This window comes from Periplaneta americana, chromosome 17, assembly GCF_040183065.1.
Source record: "Periplaneta americana isolate PAMFEO1 chromosome 17, P.americana_PAMFEO1_priV1, whole genome shotgun sequence".
Taxonomy (NCBI): domain Eukaryota; kingdom Metazoa; phylum Arthropoda; class Insecta; order Blattodea; family Blattidae; genus Periplaneta; species Periplaneta americana.
Window position 1 is genome coordinate 105,340,645 of NC_091133.1, and position 18,237 is coordinate 105,358,881.

The 18,237-nt window shown below is 35.9% G+C and overlaps 1 protein-coding gene across 1 annotated transcript in view; it reads left to right on the top strand.

The window, feature by feature from the left end:
* Phm (Peptidylglycine-alpha-hydroxylating monooxygenase) overlaps positions 1 to 5,544 on the top strand; it is an 82,319-nt gene extending 76,775 nt beyond the window's left edge. Inside the window, exons 8-9 of the mRNA XM_069815689.1 lie at positions 394 to 443; positions 5,154 to 5,544. Of these exons, the coding sequence (XP_069671790.1) occupies positions 394 to 443; positions 5,154 to 5,310 (207 nt within the window). The 3' untranslated portion in view covers positions 5,311 to 5,544. The remainder of the gene's footprint in view (positions 1 to 393; positions 444 to 5,153) is intronic.
* Positions 5,545 to 18,237: the final 12,693 nt, after the last annotated feature.

The window sequence follows — 18,237 nt, forward strand, 5'->3', positions numbered from 1 at the left end:
ATTAAATTTATATTATTGCAACCATTACATCTGTTTTGTAGTATATTTATCATGTCTTAGGATTCTTGGTACCGCATTTAGACCTACACTTCTTCTTGGATAATAAAAAGTTCATTACTCTCAGCAGATTTCATTTATGCAAAACTGTATTTCAAATGTAATCTTCATCTTACGATGTTTGGGTGACGTATATACGTCCGTTGATAGCTCAGTGGTAGAACGCCTGACCGGAGACCAGGAAGTCACAGGTTCGATTCCCGCTCGAGGTTGTGGAATTTTTCTTTCATACCATAGCATGATTGTGACTATAATAGTATTTAATTCATCATGTATTTCAAATGTTGTAAAAAAATATGTTTTTGTAATTTCTATATCCTTTGTGTTGTGTTGCAGGCGGCACGCTGCACCATGCAGAGTAACCGGAATCGCACAACTCAGATTGGGTGAGTCCACCTTCTTTCTCCACCTGTCGTACAGAATGAACGTAACTCAACGTGTAGAGTGTGGGTTTTTCAATTGAACATTAAATTCGCAATAAAGAAACATCAGATTCGTAATGGAAAATACTTAGATTTCATGTTATAGTACTTCATACATGCACACTATTTTGTAAAAATGGAACTGTTTTCAACAGAAGACGCCATACTCTCTTAATGTCTTAAACTTATTTTGTTTTCCTTAATACAATGGATAAAACTAGGCAATGAAGGGACATATATCGGGAAGCTAATATAGGTAGCTGCCAGAATTAAAGCAAGTGCAGTCTGCTTGATCTTGTTGCCAGGATGGTGGAAGAAAGAGAAAAATTTGAAGAATCTGCTGAAGAAAGTCATGCTGAGATGTAGCAAGAATTTAGGAAATACGTAGCTGCAGAATTCATGATTGGAAAAGAATTTATGAAGACAAATTTACTTAGAACAAAATTATGAACTCAACCATCTAGAATTTTCATAGCTCATAATGTATGATTATGATGATGACGACGAGGAAAGGAGATGGACATGTATTATTATTACTTACTTACTTACTTACAAATTGCTTTTAAGGAACCCGAAGGTCCATTGCCGCCCTCACATAAGCCCGCCATCGGTCCCTATCCTGTGCAAGATTAATCCAGTCTCTATCATCATACCCCACCTCCCTCAAATCCTTTTAATATTATCCTCCCATCTACGTCTCGGCCTCCCTAAAGGTCTTTTTCCCTCCGGTCTCCCAATTAACACTCTATATGCATTTCTGGATTCGCCCATACGTGCTACATGCCCTGCCCATCTCAAACGTCTGGATTTAATGTTCCTAATTATGTCAGGTGAAGAATACAATGCGTGCAGTTCTGTGTTGTGTAACTTTCTCCATTCTCCTGTAACTTCATCCCGCTTAGCCCCAAATAATTTCCTAAGCACCTTATTTTCAAACACCCTTAACCTATGTTCCTCTCTCAAAGTGAGAGTCAAAGTTTCACAGCCATATAGAAGAACCGGTAATATAACTGTTTTATAAATTCTAACTTTCAGATTTTTGGACAGCAGACTGGATGATAAGAGCGTCTCAACCGAATAATAACACGCATTTCCCATATTTATTCTGCGTTTAATTTCCTCCCGAGTGTCATTTATATTTGTTACTGTTGCTCCAAGATATTTGAATTTTTCCACCTCTTCGAAGGATAAATCTCCAATTTTTATATTTCCATTTCGTACAATATTCTGGTCACGAGACATAATCATATACTTTGTCTTTTCGGGATTTACTTCCAAACCGATCGCTTTGCTTGCTTCAAGTAAAATTTCCGTGTTTTCCCTAATCATTTGTGTATTTTCTCCTAACATATTCACGTCATCCGCATAGACAAGAAGCTGATGTAACCTGTTCAATTCCAAACCCTGCCTGTTATCCTGAACTTTCCTAATGGCATATTCTAGAGCGAAGTTAAAAAGTAAAGGTGATAGGTATTATTATTATTATTATTATTATTATTATTATTATTATTATTATTGTTGTTGTTGTTGTTGTTGTTGTTGTTGTTGTTGTTGTTGTTGTTGTTGTTGTTGTTGTTGTTATTTCAGTTTAATCACATATGCTGTACCCTTAGCTAAGCACATAGGGAGTTTATCAGAGAGTTAGAAGAGAGAGATTAACTAACTCGTTGGAGTCAAAAGGGCTATCCTTCTTGGTTGGAGTTTACTTTTCATGTTAAACTAGGGTGACCAACTTCTGATCACAAAAATACGGGAGACTTGGTCACGACAAATTTTAGCGCAATTTTTTGGGGTGTGAAGCCTGAATTCATTGATGAAATGATTTATATTTTTAATATAAGACTATCAATTTAACTAAAACACATACGGTTTAGGTCACAATATTGAGTACAATAATATTTAAAAATACAGTGTTTCCCAGTTTTAACATAGGCCTACTTATATTTGTCAGAAAGATGATGCAGAACATTTATTTTTTTTTATCCTGATATGCAAATTGGAAAAAAAAACTCCTTACAATCATAACTATGTACATACAGTAATACCAAAGATAAGAAGATCACTGGAACTGAATTATAGTGATTGGTACCTGCTAAACTATCGATAAATATATTTTTTATCTAGATGTATTTGGCGATTAATATTATTAGATTGCATTAAAAAATTGGCATCATGATTGATAAAGAAAAATACAGGAGGATTAGGAAACCAATACAGAAGCCGGGAGGATAAAAAATATTACCTCAAGTAAGGGAAGGTTGGTCACCCAATGTTAGATGTTTAAGGTTCAGATCCCTGAAAGTGAAAGACCAAGTAAAAGTAGTCTCGTTTTTTTGTCTGATTTTCTCCAGTAGCAGCAGCAGTGATGATGATGATGATGATGATGATGGAAGGAGAAGGAGCAAACTTGAATTAAAAGAAGTTCTCCATTGCAAATACATCCATACTTGTAACAGAACCTCGCATATAAAAGTGTTTGGAACATAATAATATTAAAGTGGGCTGTTTCCTAAAACATAGGACTTTGTTATTTGTGCTATAGGATTGTGTGTTACCAATTAATAAAATTACAAGAAATGTATAATATAGGCTCCAATTTAGGTTAAACGAGCGTTGAGCGGATTCCACCGATTTTGGAATATACACCGACGCACTTAGGTTAGGTTAGGTTAGTTTAGGCTTTTATTATCCCGGCAAGATGAAGGTGAAAGCGATTGAGTGTGATTTTTTGCTTTCTATGTTGGCAGTTCAAGTACGTCGGTGTCTATTCCAAAATCGGCGGAATCCGCTCAACGCTCGTTTCACCTGATTTATACAGGAAATGTAAAACTTTAATTCAAAATATTCTGCCTATGATATCAGGATTCCACTCAGCGACGCAGATTACCATATGAAAACATATACAAAATTTGTACCAAAAAATTGCTTCCAAGTATTTACGGTACTATTAATTGACAATGTTCCATATTATTCATATGTAGAGCCCGAATGTTCAGGCATTTATAACAATTAAAATGGGCAGGCAAAAAAAAAAGGCAATAAAACGTAAAAATAAGGCACAATAATCTTTGAAAAAGGTATTATAAATTTTGAAAAGGCATAATATATTTTAGCAATAAATTTAAATTAGATCAACATAACTCACATATTTACTTCGTAGGTGGCACATGTTGACTTATAAATTACTTTTTTTCGTGATTAACTGTCTTTTCACAAACCTTGCATAACAAAACTGTTCCATCAGTGAAAACACATGGGCACCAAATTCACTAACGTAAGCATGAAGTTTACTTTTCAATGGTTTACTTAATTTAGGCATTCTAGCTAACCGATCTTATACCTACTGTCACCCGACAATAACTGACTATTCCTCACTCAAATTTCTTTCTCCTACAATAATAAACACCTGTAGCACAAAATTGTAACAGTAAGATTTGAAAATATGAAAACAAACAATTGGAAATGTTACGTGACAACTTCTGTGAGAACGAGCTTAATATTTAAAATTATAAAGCTGATTGTTGGTACCGTGAAGACATGACAATATTATATTTGTAACTGTGGATTGTCGATCATTATTCGTATTACACCAATAGTATTAAAGCACGATTATTAGCAGGTTAAGCACCGAAATATATTACTTTTGTTTACTATTGTTAGTAAAGTTAGCCATTTGAAATAACTACTGAAGCTTTCCTGGCGACGTGATAATTCGAAATTTTCTCGGGCTTCCAGCCAGGTCATGAGTTGGTGATCCACCGACGTTTCGAGGATGTTCATCTTCCTCATCTTCAGGGTTAAATGATATCTAGGGGCGAAAAAAAAAAGCGAAAAAGAGAGGAGAATTGGGAGGACAAATTTAAAAGGTACGCAAAACGCGTCCTTGCAAGGGGTTGGGGGCTGTAAGAAATTAAATATGTGAGCTCCAAGCCTGTTGGCCACTAGTCTCACTCCGGGTTACGCTGCTCCACTGAAGGAGCTCTAGAAAATTTTGAAGGGGAAAACCGAAAATGGATGTAATCTCTTAGGTACCACATACCTATCTAGGGGTACCCAACTCCTTAATTTATAGTGCCAGAGGGAGGGGGCAGCCGAGGAGCTGTGCACTGATGGGCGGTCCGCACCAATAAGAGCCAATCAGCGCACAGCTCCTCGGCTGCCCCCTCCCTCTGGCACTATAAATTAAGGAGCTGGGTACCCCTAGATATCATTTAACCCTGAAGATGAGGAAGATGAACATCCTCGAAACGTCGGTGGATCACCAACTCATGACCTGGCTGGAAGCCCGAAAAAATTTCGAATTAAGTTAGCCATTGTTTCAAATATTTAAATTTCATACACATTATATTACGATTAATTAGAAAATTGCAAATCAACAAGAAATATTCCTTTAATATGACAAAAAAGGCATTTATTCGTAAGAAACACCTTAAAAGGAAAAATAGGCAAAATAAAAATTGGCCCTATCATTTTGATTTACTCCAAACAATATTTATATCTATGCAAATAATGATTTACTTCCACCCAGTAAAAAAAGGCATTTTGCCAAACATCCGGGCTCTATTCATATGAGTGTGTGTGTGTGTGCGTGCGTGCGCGTGCGTGCGTGCGTGCGTGCGTGCGTGGTTGTAAAATCTCCAAATAAATCTTATAGGGAGTTTTGATTTACCACAGGCCTACTAATGATGACGAGATGTGTAACTTCTACCTGATGTACTATGTGGAGAGGGATTCGCCCCTGCAGAAGAAGTACTGCTTCACTGAGGGATCCCCGTTCTACAACTGGTCCAGCCACCTGAACAACATTCCAGAGGATGCCAGCTCGCTGTGAATTGTGATCGCGCCACAGGATGGTTTCCATCACACAGACTTCGCCCCTCTTGTTGCAGCCATCCTGTAACTGACGAACCAGCACAAGCTTCGGGCTGGGGCTCAGAGTCTCGCGTCTGTGCCCCAACTCTTCCGTCTTCCCTGACATGGAAACCTCAGAGATGCACACACACTTTCCCCATGGGTTTAATGTCTTCAGAAAAATTTATCTGTAGCCTAGATCATATATGTAACAGATAACTCATCACTATGTTAAAATCGGCAGCACTTTGAAGAGAACAACCGCCAGGATCGCCACCTGTCTGCCATAAACGAACACGAGATGGCAGTACAGTCGCTAATGCAATTCAAATGGGAATTATGACGTGACTTCTTATGTAACAACTAGATGGCAGCGTTGTAAACCTGACAGTAGTTGTTAACCTCAGTGCCTATAAGGCCGACCTATCTGAGTATATATATGATCTAGGACTGTAGCAGTACTTGTCCCTACATTGATGACTCTTGCGAGACACACTTCTAGCAACCAACCTGATTTATATTTTTCCGTTTTTAAAACTTTTATAAAGGAGTTGTGAAGTAAGAAACCATGAAGATTATGGCCCAAAGGAATCTTGGACAAGGAGATTGGAAAAAGAGGCTGTCATGGCAGCTGGGTACTGGAAGACGACCATGTTTGCTGTGACACCAGAATAAAGGAGTCATCCTTGGTGACTTCGATGCTTGCTTCTGCACTCTAATATCTCAGATTCTTGATCTTGCTATTCATGGTACAACAGTCTATGAAAGGCCAAGGCCAACCAGCCTGTTGCTGGCCTTAGCAGAGGTGAACGATCATCCAATCAGTAGGGGTGCAATGAGTGATGATCCTCAAACTATTATAACTGGTTTTCGAAACCGGATTTCGCTATCTATTATAGTTCCCAAAATTCATCACGATGCTGGGTGGGCACAGTCTCATACACTGTCTGAAATTTCGTGAGAAAATTTCTTCCCTCATGAGGATAGAACCAGCACTCAGTCCGTAACACAAGTCCAGGCATGACGCCTTAGACCACGATGTTACAGTATGGGACTCGTGAGTTTTTAGATGGGGAAAAATTCTGAATAAAACTTCCATGGGATAAGTAAGCTTTTTATTTGTGTCTTTGAGTAAAAAAATAAGGGCAAAATTTTAGTATCGCAGGTTCATGATTTATTATCTGTGGCACAATAGCCCATGAAGGGCCAAGGCCGACTGCTGGCCTCATGTTCACATGCCTCAGCAGAGGTGAACGATCATCCAATCAATACGAGGATAACTTCTGATCAGCACGATGATCCTCCAATTGTTATATCTGGTTTTCGAAACCGGATTGTAGCTCCCCATATTCATCACGATGCTGTGTGGGCACCAGCCCCATTCCTGACTGAAATTTCATGAGAAAATTTCTTCTCTCATGACAACTGAAACTACCGCTCAGTCCATAACACAAATCCAGACATGATGCTTTAGATCACAATGTATATGGAAAAAATTTTGAACGAGACTTCCGTGGGATATGGAAGCTTTTAACCCCATTAACTAGTTCTACTGCATCCATAAAAGTTCCTTTATTTACGAGTAAAAATAAATATAGGAAAAATTCTATGTTCATACCTACCATTTTCAATTCTCGATAACAAAAGCATCTGTAGAAAAATAGTGAGAACATGTCGATTCGAAATCTCGCTTGTCCCAGCCTTCGATTTGTAAAAATACTAGTCAATATACAAATTGAAAATAAGTGTCACTTAAGCTGAGACTAATTGGAGAACTTGCCAAGTACTCTGCATTGAAAGTAAATAAAAGGTATCCCCGTCACACTCCATGAAGATACTTGGGGGGCATGGAGGTAAAGCCCAATGCTTTCCATGACCTCGGCACTAGAATAAGATGGTGTGGTCGGCACCACGCTCTGACTGCCTTTTACCCCCGGGAAAGACCCGGTACTCAATTGTATAGGAGGCTGAGTGAACCTCGGGGCCGTTCTGAAAGTTTGGCAACGAGAAAAATCCCGTCACCACTCGGGATCGAACCCTGGACCTTCCAGTCCATAGCCAGCTGCTCTATCAACTGAGCCACCCGGCACCGAAAATAAATAACAATGATTTTAAAGTAAGCATTCTCTTTCCGTTTCAAAACTAGAGCCTGTTAAAAATTCTTCTGATCTTCAAAATTATTATTATTAAATACCTTGATTGCTAACTCCAAACATCAGTTGAAATTGTGCCCTTCTGGCAGCTCGCATAGGGTTAAGTGTGTGCGCATCTCATTTGTTTCTCTTGTGTATTCAGTTAGTGTGTCTTAGCTTGAGTGTTGCAGTTGTACATATTCTTTCGTCCTGGAGTGACACTATGGCTGCTAGGACATCCACAATCTTAGCATATATTTCCTTTAGTGTTACATCCGAACAAAATGTGTAGCACTTCTTAAACTAAGTTGCAGGCTGGGTTTGCTTGCTTTATAGTACAATACGACAAAATATGCACAAGTTAAGAGTCTTACAGATCTAAAAAAACTTCTTTTGGTAAAAGAAATGGAAGTAAATTGTCTTAAATTAATTATTTTATTTCAATCAGTAAGAAAATGGCAACACCCCATTGTATATTTCAAGCCATCCTAAAAAAGAAATAGGAACATATGTGCAATATTTCAAATATAGTCCCTGTCTTACCAATGAAGTTAACTGTGGCAATTTTAAGGTTAATTATACATGGTGAGCATAAATGATTGCCCTAGTTACGAAAATTATTTGTGGACTAACGATTTAACATAGAAAATATTTAGATATAGAAGTAGATAGAGAAACTCTCCAAGTTTTTTTAATATACCTTATAGATGCTCGATGTGTGCTGCCCTTGTGACCCTGCAGACATCAAGCCGGTAGTCCAATTCGTCCCATACACGATGAAGTGTATCCATGTCGATTGCAGCGATGGCGTTGATGATGTGGTCGCGTAACTCTGGCAGATTTGCCGGTAATGGAGGTACAAAAACAGAGCCTTTAACATATCCCCACAGGTAAAAATCACAGGGTGTTATGTCAGGGGAACGTGGAGGCCAGGACAATAGCTGCATATCGTCTCTGCTCGCACGACCAATCCATCTGTTGGGCAATCTGTTGTTCAGGAATTGCCGGACTTCGTAGAGATTTCTGTGGACTACGCTGGAAGCATGCCCGCACTCGTTCAACTGTTTCTTATACATGGCCGACCAGGAGATTTTCCTTTACACAGACATCCTATGGTCACTAATTGATTGTACCATCGTCTAATGGTCTTGGGGTCTGGTGGATCTTTATGGAATCTTGTTCGAAAATTTCTGTGGACTACGCTGGAAGCATGCCCGCACTCGTTCAACTGTTTCTTGTGGGATGCGTGGCCGACCAGGAGATTTTCCTTTACACAGACATCCTATGGTCACTAATTGATTGTACCATCGTCTAATGGTCTTGGGGTCTGGTGGATCTTTATGGAATCTTGTTCGAAAATTTCGCTGCACTGTTATGACTGATCTTGTGGAATGAAATTCCAACGCTACAAATGCACGCTCAACACCAGTCGCCATTTCTGTAAACTCAGGTCCTCTACTGGTAAGAAGTGGAATTACGCCACTCGGATAAATTCAAATAAAACTTTGACAGATACCTTATTTGGTAATATCAGTACCATTGTTGTATCATTCACGGTTTTTCTATAAAAAAATCCCCAAACTAGGGCAATCATTTATGCTCACCGTGTAGATCATGATTATATGGCAAAGCATCTGCAGAGAATTGGAGTTTTCTAGTCACTAATATGCTGCTTATATGAACTGAATGAAGAAATGGATCAGGAATACCGGTACTTCACTAAACACCTGTTTCTTAATAACCAAAGAACCTCTTCGAAAAATATTGAAAATGTAAGAGCAAAAATAACTTCATTGCGAATTGTCTGAAATTAGACAACTCATTCTCAATTATTGTACGGAGTGAACAGCTGAGTGATTTGCCATTAGCCAGATTTTGTTTTGTCCGCTATCATGCTGCAGTTGTGTCTAACGCAAACAAAACACCAAAAATTTCACGTACTGATTTACTGACACTAAGCATTAAAAAAATTATTAATCCAAGGAGATACTGAAACTACCACCAAAAATATTTTGGCACCTTTTTAAACAACGTAATAACCACATTGTTGAAACCAAATCTCATCTGAAAACGATAACATAAGTGTCAATTTCTCCGTCATGCATCTTAGAACGCTTATAAAATCGACACCCAATAGGCCTTGGCAATTTTGCGTTTTTAATCAATTTGCAGCTTCGAGTAAAAACCATAAGAATTTCAGTTTGCTGAAAAACTCGCCAAAAAAATAAAATTATCTTGTGAAAATATCTAGGTGATAAGTAATATTACCCAAACATTCTGTGATGATAACTCAGTGCTGACATCTGGGTTTCGTTTTAAAGTCTCCATATGTTACGAAATGTACTGTATTCACCATTTCATGAATACTGGTAGTTGTGTTAGTAGAGAATTTTTCTTTAAATCTTCTTAGAACTGTCATATGGTAGCTGAAAGCAGATGGAATACCTCAACTGTTCATTTTGTCTTTTGTAAGTACAGTAGAATAATAATACAACACACAAGGAATAACAAATTGAACAGGATTCCAGCTTGATGACCTTGATGTTAACATAGCTGTTTGTGCTAAAACACTCTTGAATAATTGCTGTATTTCGTTAAAACACTTAATTGTTCACTCATTATTTGTCTAATGTTAACAGAAACATATTATATAAAATATTATCGGTTTACAAGCAAAACACATTAAGTAAAGAATAATACTTCTGAGAAAAAGGCATATATAATGTACATAATATATGTGTATAAACTTAGAATTGGAAAATTAAATACACATAAAGAGAAACAATTTGCTAAAAAATAATATTTTGAGGATTCAGTTTTGTCAGAAGAAATAATTTTGACTTAATGTGTTTTGCTTGTAAACTGACAATATGCATGTACCTATGCAGGGGATATAAATATTTGAAATTAAAATTATTTCCTTTAAAATTATATTTTCGAAGACATTGTGTAATCAGCACTTCATGAGGCTGGAAGCATTTAACAAAGAAGAAGTGAAGGAAGAAAATACATTTTGAATTTACCTTTTCAAGAGATATACTATTTTAAAAAAATAGAAATAGGTTAGTGATTTTTAAGCGGAAGTTTTTTTGTCTCATCTGGTGGATTGAAGTTTTGCAGAGATTTGAGAATGAGTGTTGCATTTTAAGATGCATTAAATTAGAATTATTTAAAATAATGATAACATCCCATTGGTCTTAATTGTATTTTTAGTTCCTCTTGAGTTTGTACATATAATCTTTCACTGTATTTTGTGTGATGACCCATTCAGTTTAGTGTCACTTCAGAACCTGGTCGATTGTCTGAGCCACGAGTTCTATTGTCATTTTTATGGTGCTGTCGTGATGTATCATAGTAGAAATCCAGGAACCAGTAGCAGTAACACACTTCTGTCCTAAAGTCTTAAGCCTGGTCTAATTTATTGGCATCAAGTGCTTGTCATGAAGTAAACTTAATAGCTGACTTCTGTCTACACAGAGAAAGTAATTGCATCAAGTGCAGATCACTATATGTTCAGTGCCGGATTTAGGCCCAGGCAACTGAGGCAGTTGCGTAGGGCGGCAATTTCCAGGGAGGCGGAATTTTCTCTCTCTCTCTTTCTCTTCCTCTTTATTTTATTCTATTTTATTTTATTTTATTTTTTTTTTCATTTTCATTTTACAGTCAAATTTGTTTTTAAAACACTTGGTAAATCTTTTCTGAAGTTTATCCTTGAACACCTTGTGGAAGTCGAATATTGTTTTGGTATCACATTGTCGTGGTCGTGGCGAGAGTAAAAGGAAAGTGTACAGCTGCATAGTTACATTATAATGCTGGTATCACGTTATTATACTATGAAAGTGCTTAAATTTAACTGCTTGTATAAACAAGAATGCATTGTTGAAAATCAAATTGGATGTGTGTTTATTATATTATCGTTATGAATAGTAAACACAACTCTCAGTTACATTTCCAATATAAAATATTGTCAACAATACTATTTAATCGCTTTCCAGCATGTGAACTATATAATTCGATATGAAAGGTTTATTCTGCAAAGAGTTGGAGTTTATTTTTCAATTTACTTTATACTTCCTATCGAAGTAAGAAATACTCGTAATAATTATACTACCAACAAAATCAATGCTTAAAAATAAACCAAAGCTTGCCTTTCACAAATCAATTTTGTTTCAACAATGAATAAGTTTGAATATATTTCTTTGCATCAAGTCTATGTGCTTCATCAGATCGACTTCGATGACATCATCAATGCTTTCTCTGTGAATAAAGTGTGAAGAAAATCTTTATAATTCACAAATAAGATGCATGTATTTTGAGTCCTGTAATTTATTGTTTTTTAATTGTAACATTTCATTTAAAATTAATTTAAACTAAACATGACCTCCCCAATAACAGCTCATAAGACTGTTTGTAGAGTTGGGGGATGGCAAATTTTAGTACTGCCTAAGGCCGGCACTAGGCCTAAATCCGGCCCTTTATATGTTACGCACTTGGATGCCAGTAAACTTGAATGCCAGTAAACTTGAATGCAGAAAGTTGAAAGCTCAACAGACATTTGGAAATTTACAAATGTGTTCAAGTATTGCCATAATAATTCTTTCTCTCTCATGTCTCTCTTGTACTTACGTCACACTCTCAGGAGATTCTCTTCTTATCTTTGAATTTACCCATTTCATGGCTTGTTTATTTACTGTAGTTAAAATGAACAAGGCTTAGATAGTACAGATGTTTCATTATATCTCTGCCGATCATTGACCGTTAAATTTCAAGTGGCTTATCTTATCTATTATGCTTAATATTTGTTAATGACGGAGAAAAATTCGCTCTGGCACAGAGGATCGAAACCGGGACCCCCACTTCTATGCATTAGATGCTCTACCACTGAGCTATGCCGAAGCTTAATCCACAGCATCGGATCAAATCTCTTTCCTTTGGTTTTTTCCTTCGTGATCTTATTCCATGTTCGACATATATTATGTCATCATACAAAGAGCGCACTCATATGAGTGACTTGTGTAGCCGGGACTTCAAAGTTTCAAGTTCGATCCTCGGTGCCAGAGCGAAATTTTCTCCATAATTAACAATTAACAAATGAGGGGCTCACAACCAGAGTGGACCAAGTCCACCAGTGGTCAATTTGTGGATTAATGCAATTTCGGATGAAGAGAACTTAGATTTATTCATTTACATAACAAACCAAGTCCATAACTCATTTGTTACTCCATAGAGAGCAGCATTTCCTATGGAAGATGAAGGTTGCTAAGCATGAGCCAGGAACTTTAAGACTCTATTTCTCAAAATTATTCCAGAAGAAGTTGGTCCACTCTGGTTGTGAACCCCTCAAATATTAATCATAACAAATAATTCTGTAGAACCAAAAAATTAATAATCCTTACATGGCTTATCTTAGTCGTAGGCATCAGAGTATTAAAAAGCATTACATCTTTTGTCATCTTTCTTCTCCGTCACCACAAACTGTGATGTTTCACAGAGACAGAGACAAAATAAAAGATCTGTACAGTATTGTTACCATTTGAACAGCAGACAAAGCAACCATATGACTTAACAAGACAACAATAGGCAGCTTTGTTTGAATTGTTTCCTTCATACCTCTATTAACTTCTTAAAATTGTTGTATAAGATCGTATATTTGAGATTTATACGTTTTTTTATGCACTTCAGCTCACCAACTTATTTTGTAAGCTCTAATTTTCTTCTACTTCACTGATCAAAATAGTTGGAGTAGTCAAAAGTTGCCGAGTCCATACCCAGTCGAGGCCGATGGATTAAGGACTGTAAAAATTCTTACATGACTTCCTTCGAAAGGGATGTAGAACACAAGTTTCGTGTTGTAAATTTCTGGCACACATCGAATTTCAGTTCATCCTTTTACCAGAATAATAATTTTCACTTTCCTGAGACTCCATCTTAAAAATAAAAGTCGGCATTCTGCTTTACTGACTACTAAACTAATAGAGTTCAAGAATATACCTATGTTTCGACATTGGTAATCAGACAAGAAACAAATTTTTTCTTGATAAATTTGTGAAATGATGGCATGGGGAACGAATAAATAATTCTGGGTGTTAGAGGACCAAGACTGACCAGCCAACTGCTGGCCTCAAGTCCACATGCCTCAGCAGAGGTGAACGATAATCCTTCCCTATGGGTTATAGCTGTATTGTATTGTATTTATTAACATTCCATGGTATTCATACATTGCTTCACAGCTAGAATATGGAACAAGTCAAAAAACTTAATACTATTATAAAGTCAGTCTAGATGAAATATATACAGAAGAGATTTACAATATAGTCTACTAGTACAATACAAAGTTTTAGTATCAATTTCATGAAGCGTTATTGAATGTCATGAATTCACCTACAGAATAGAAGGCGTGAGAAATTAGGTACTTCTTTAATTTGCCCCTAAATAATCTTATGTTTTGAGTTTCATTTTTTATATCGATAGGGGGGCTATTAAAAATTTTTACTGCCATATAAGGCACTCCTTTTTGATAGCATAATAGACTTGCCAATGGAGTATGAAAGTCATTTTTTGACGTATATTTATGCTGTGAACTGTTGAATTAGTTACAAAGTTTTCACGATTACATAAGAGGAAGATTATTAATGGAAAGATATACTGACAAGCCATGGGCATTATTTGTAGTTTTTTGAAAATAGTCCTACAAGATTCCCTAAATTTGGCACCTACTATTATTCTAACTGCTCTTTTTGTATTAGGAATATACTGTTACTATCTGTGGAATTTCCCCAGAATATTATTCCAAAACTCATTACAGAGTGAAAGTATGCAAAGTTATAGCTCTCCAAATTTATCACGATGCTGTGTGGGCACTAGTATCATACACCAGCTGAAATTTCATGAGAAAATTTGTTCCCCCATAAGGATTCAAACTAGTACTCATTCCATAACCCGAGTTCAGACATAATGCCTTAGGTCACACCACTATGGTGCAGGACAACAAAATGTTATTTTTCAGCTAAATAAAGTGGCCTTGGTATGTAATATTACCACTGGACCCTCAAAGAAAAGATGAGAGGTTGGAATATGTAAAAGAATGCCTCGCCGAATAAAATGATACAAAAATGAAATAACGAAAATGTATTAATTCTACTCTTATTTATTTTTAACTTGTAAATATAATTTATTTTATTACTTTATTGTTGTATGTCAGTGTGAAATTTCAGGAAATATAACGCCACATAATTTCGCTCAGATTTACTGCTATTATATTCACTCATAAAAGTGGTTACTGCTGCTGTGTAAGGTTGAAGTCCCTGTTAAGGCCTAGATTCATGATTTTCTCAAACTGTCTCTGGGAAGCTTACATCTCCAACAATCCAACAGTATTTAAAGATTTAGTTGAGCCTTTCGGCTCTGTCATAATGTTGTTGTTTTGGCTGTGTGACCTTTTGTTCATTTTGTTTTGTAAAGTTTATTATACTGTTAATGCTACTTTTAGACATAATCGGTGCTGTGTAGGGTAATCGGGATTCCTCATTATTGTGATAAAAAAAAAAAGAGCGAGTTAGTTGACGTTGCTGCTTTGACATCCTTTGATTTATGAATTTTCATTAAATATTATTCACTCTTGTGAAGTACTATAATCAAAAAAATTTCATACGAAAATAACAAAAAAGATCTTGTGAATTTTTATGCACTCTTAATATGTACATGCACTTAATTGTACCAGTTCAATGTTTTTATCTTTATTTTTATTGTTTGTATAAAGAATCTCAAGTTGTATAGGCTATGTATTCATTATTCTATTACAATCTTACTTTAGTCTTGATAAATGTGCTGCTTAAATTCTCGTTCAGATAAGGAATAGTACATATTAATTGGTTGTTTTCGAATTCTCTTATTTTCATGAATCAATCGATACCTCATTGTCATTAACGCTATTGACGGGGTACAATTTGCATTTTAAAATGAGTCTTGAGTGAATGAGTCTCTTCTGTGTAATATTTATGTAAGAATGCATTACTAACCTTAGTGTTAACGTGTCCGTGCACTAAGATGAGACATAACTTAACTAGCACAGATCTGATTTCTGTTCTCTATATTTTGTCTTTCATACAGTTGTCCTCATTGCGGACAATTTTCCTAAGAGCCATGTTGGTGTGCCATGACAGACACCAAGTTATTCAAAGAGTAATTTGTTCATATTTCTTTTGAAGAAAATACCAGTCGAATTGGACTGGATTTTTTCGAGTTTTCGAGTTATTTTTGTGAGTATATTAATTTTGTTTTATATTGTATATATTTTAATGAAAAGAGTTCATTCAGTGAGCCAGCAGCATTTGTACAACTATTTTGCATTTACTATTTTGTGTTTTAACTATGACTACAAGACCTGAGTGAAAAGTAATGGTAACACTGTTTTTACGAGAGCACAATTCCAAAAGGTTATATACAGTGATTCTAGAATAGCTATTACTGCTATGCTCACCATTCGTGAGCTGCCACAAGGGTCAAAGAGTACTTAACCACAGAAATTTTGACAAGTTCATTGAACCATTGATTTTGTTTTGACAATAAAATTCCTACAAGTACATAGCTCCAAATAATTTTTTTTGAGATTAGTGGAAATATACCTATTTTTAGAGAGGTAAGTGTTACAAAAAAGTAAAGAATGCTACTGAACTTAGTTTGATTTCGAATATAGGTGATTCTTCAGGAGAGCAATTGATCCTTTCAATGCCGCTAAAGTTACAATCGGAATAATAGATGTAGGTATTCCAAGCCTCTTAAATACATCTTTCGTGAAGAGAGTAGCGGTACCTCTTGCTCCAACCAGAAGTCCGATTACTTCAAGCTCTTTTAACTGGTATTTTTGTAGGTAATAGGGAATGGTAGGATTGTAGATATTGTTTTTTTCCTTATCCGCTTCTGCTGGCTGTTCCTCAATTGTTTCGAAACGCACAGTTGGATCAATTATGAATCCAGATCTTGTAGATTCCTTGAAAGCTATTATATCTATGCGCCATGTACTGCCAGTGACGGAGAGACCATGTACTATAACAGCAAATCTGTCACCTAAAAATGAAAAAATTATTTATTGTTAGAAAATTATACAAAAGTACAGAGCTGAACCTGCACTGAACTTTTGGCGATGTGAAATTGGAAAAACCTGGAACATCCACCTTACAACCCAGACATAACTCCTTGTGACTATGATTTGTTTCCTAAAATGTGAGAAGCAGAACAGTTTCTTGGTCTAACGGAGGTACTCAACACCATAGAGCACCATAACATCTTTAAATGCAAACAGATTCATTGACTGCATCTGCTATCTCCAACAGATTTTACGAAAAGTTATTCATTTGTCTGGCGGATATATTGAGGGACAGTAATACTAATTTCATGTCAAAATAAAACTTTATTTGTATTACAAAAGTTGTCATTACTTTTCACTCGACTCTCATAAAAACAGTGCACAAAGACATGAAAGTTTTCTGGATCATTTTAGAATGACAACTCGTACCTGAAAGTTTAATTGCCAATTCTTTCGTAGCGTTTGTTACTGCTTAGGATGAGTAACAATTATAATCCTCTTCAGTTCATGATTAACTACTGCCACATCAGACAGAATCAGTATGGCTATTAATTCCTTCCTCTTCCTCCCTTGCTAATGGCAGATTGGGATTTTCTTTTAAATAACATTTGCTTCCTAGTGATTCTTGTAGAATATTCAAATCCCTGTGATGTGTAAATTTTAGTTGACGTTTTTCATTTTTTCTTTCAGAAGATACAGGATGATCCAACATAAAGTGGAATCTGCTGTTAGTCAATGTTTCGTCACTGCTTGTCTCATGTAATAAATAGAATATTCTATTAAATTAAAAAAAAAATAAATAACTGAAATAATGGATTATAAATTAAACTTGAACTGGCGTCTCTCTGAACTTTTTCGTTCTTTAAACCTCTCTGCACAGGTAAAGGATCGTGAACACGGGTTTAGTGATACAGTAAAACCTCGTTAATCCGGACTAATTGGGATAAGTTTGCCCGTTTAAAAAAAGTCCGGATTAACTGAAATAACCTAAAAGAACAGAAGAAAGTGCATTAAAACTCTGTTTATAGCAATAAAACATGTTTATTATGGTGTATTTAAAGGGCATAGTGCTTTTGTTTGTTTATTTTAATTACTTTAATGTAAACTTGATGGATTTTCTCTATTTTTAATACTATAGGTGTAATATTGTAATTAATGTAATTCCATAGTTTTAGTATATCAAAATAAGTTTTAAAACAAGATTCTTTAATTTTTTCAAACTTTTTTTTTTTTGCCTGTCCGGATTAAGCGAAATCTGCCATATTGGGGTCCGGATTAACAAGGTTTTACTCTTCCTGCAGGCAGAACATTACTTTAACATGAACTGGAGAGGATTATGGGTGTGTTTAGATTTCTTTTTCAGGTACATGTGATGCTTATTACGGTTGTGCTGTACTTATTTTTACAAAATCTTGTCTTCAGCAGGGAATAATTTTCAGATAGAACAAGATGTAGAACTTCTCGTGATGTCTCGAGTAATATATCAAATTCATGTATGTGAGGTTTCTGATCACCTCTCATTTATATCCTTAAGTGAAAGAAAGGAACTGTTTGTAAGGGATATCTGCAAAATACGATCCCATGACTTCGACAGTTTGAGTGAAAAGAAAGGTTGAGACTTAAAACAAAGCCTTTATCTGTAAACTCATTAACAGATGGATCTGGGAAGTGTATTTTGCATAGCTCCCTT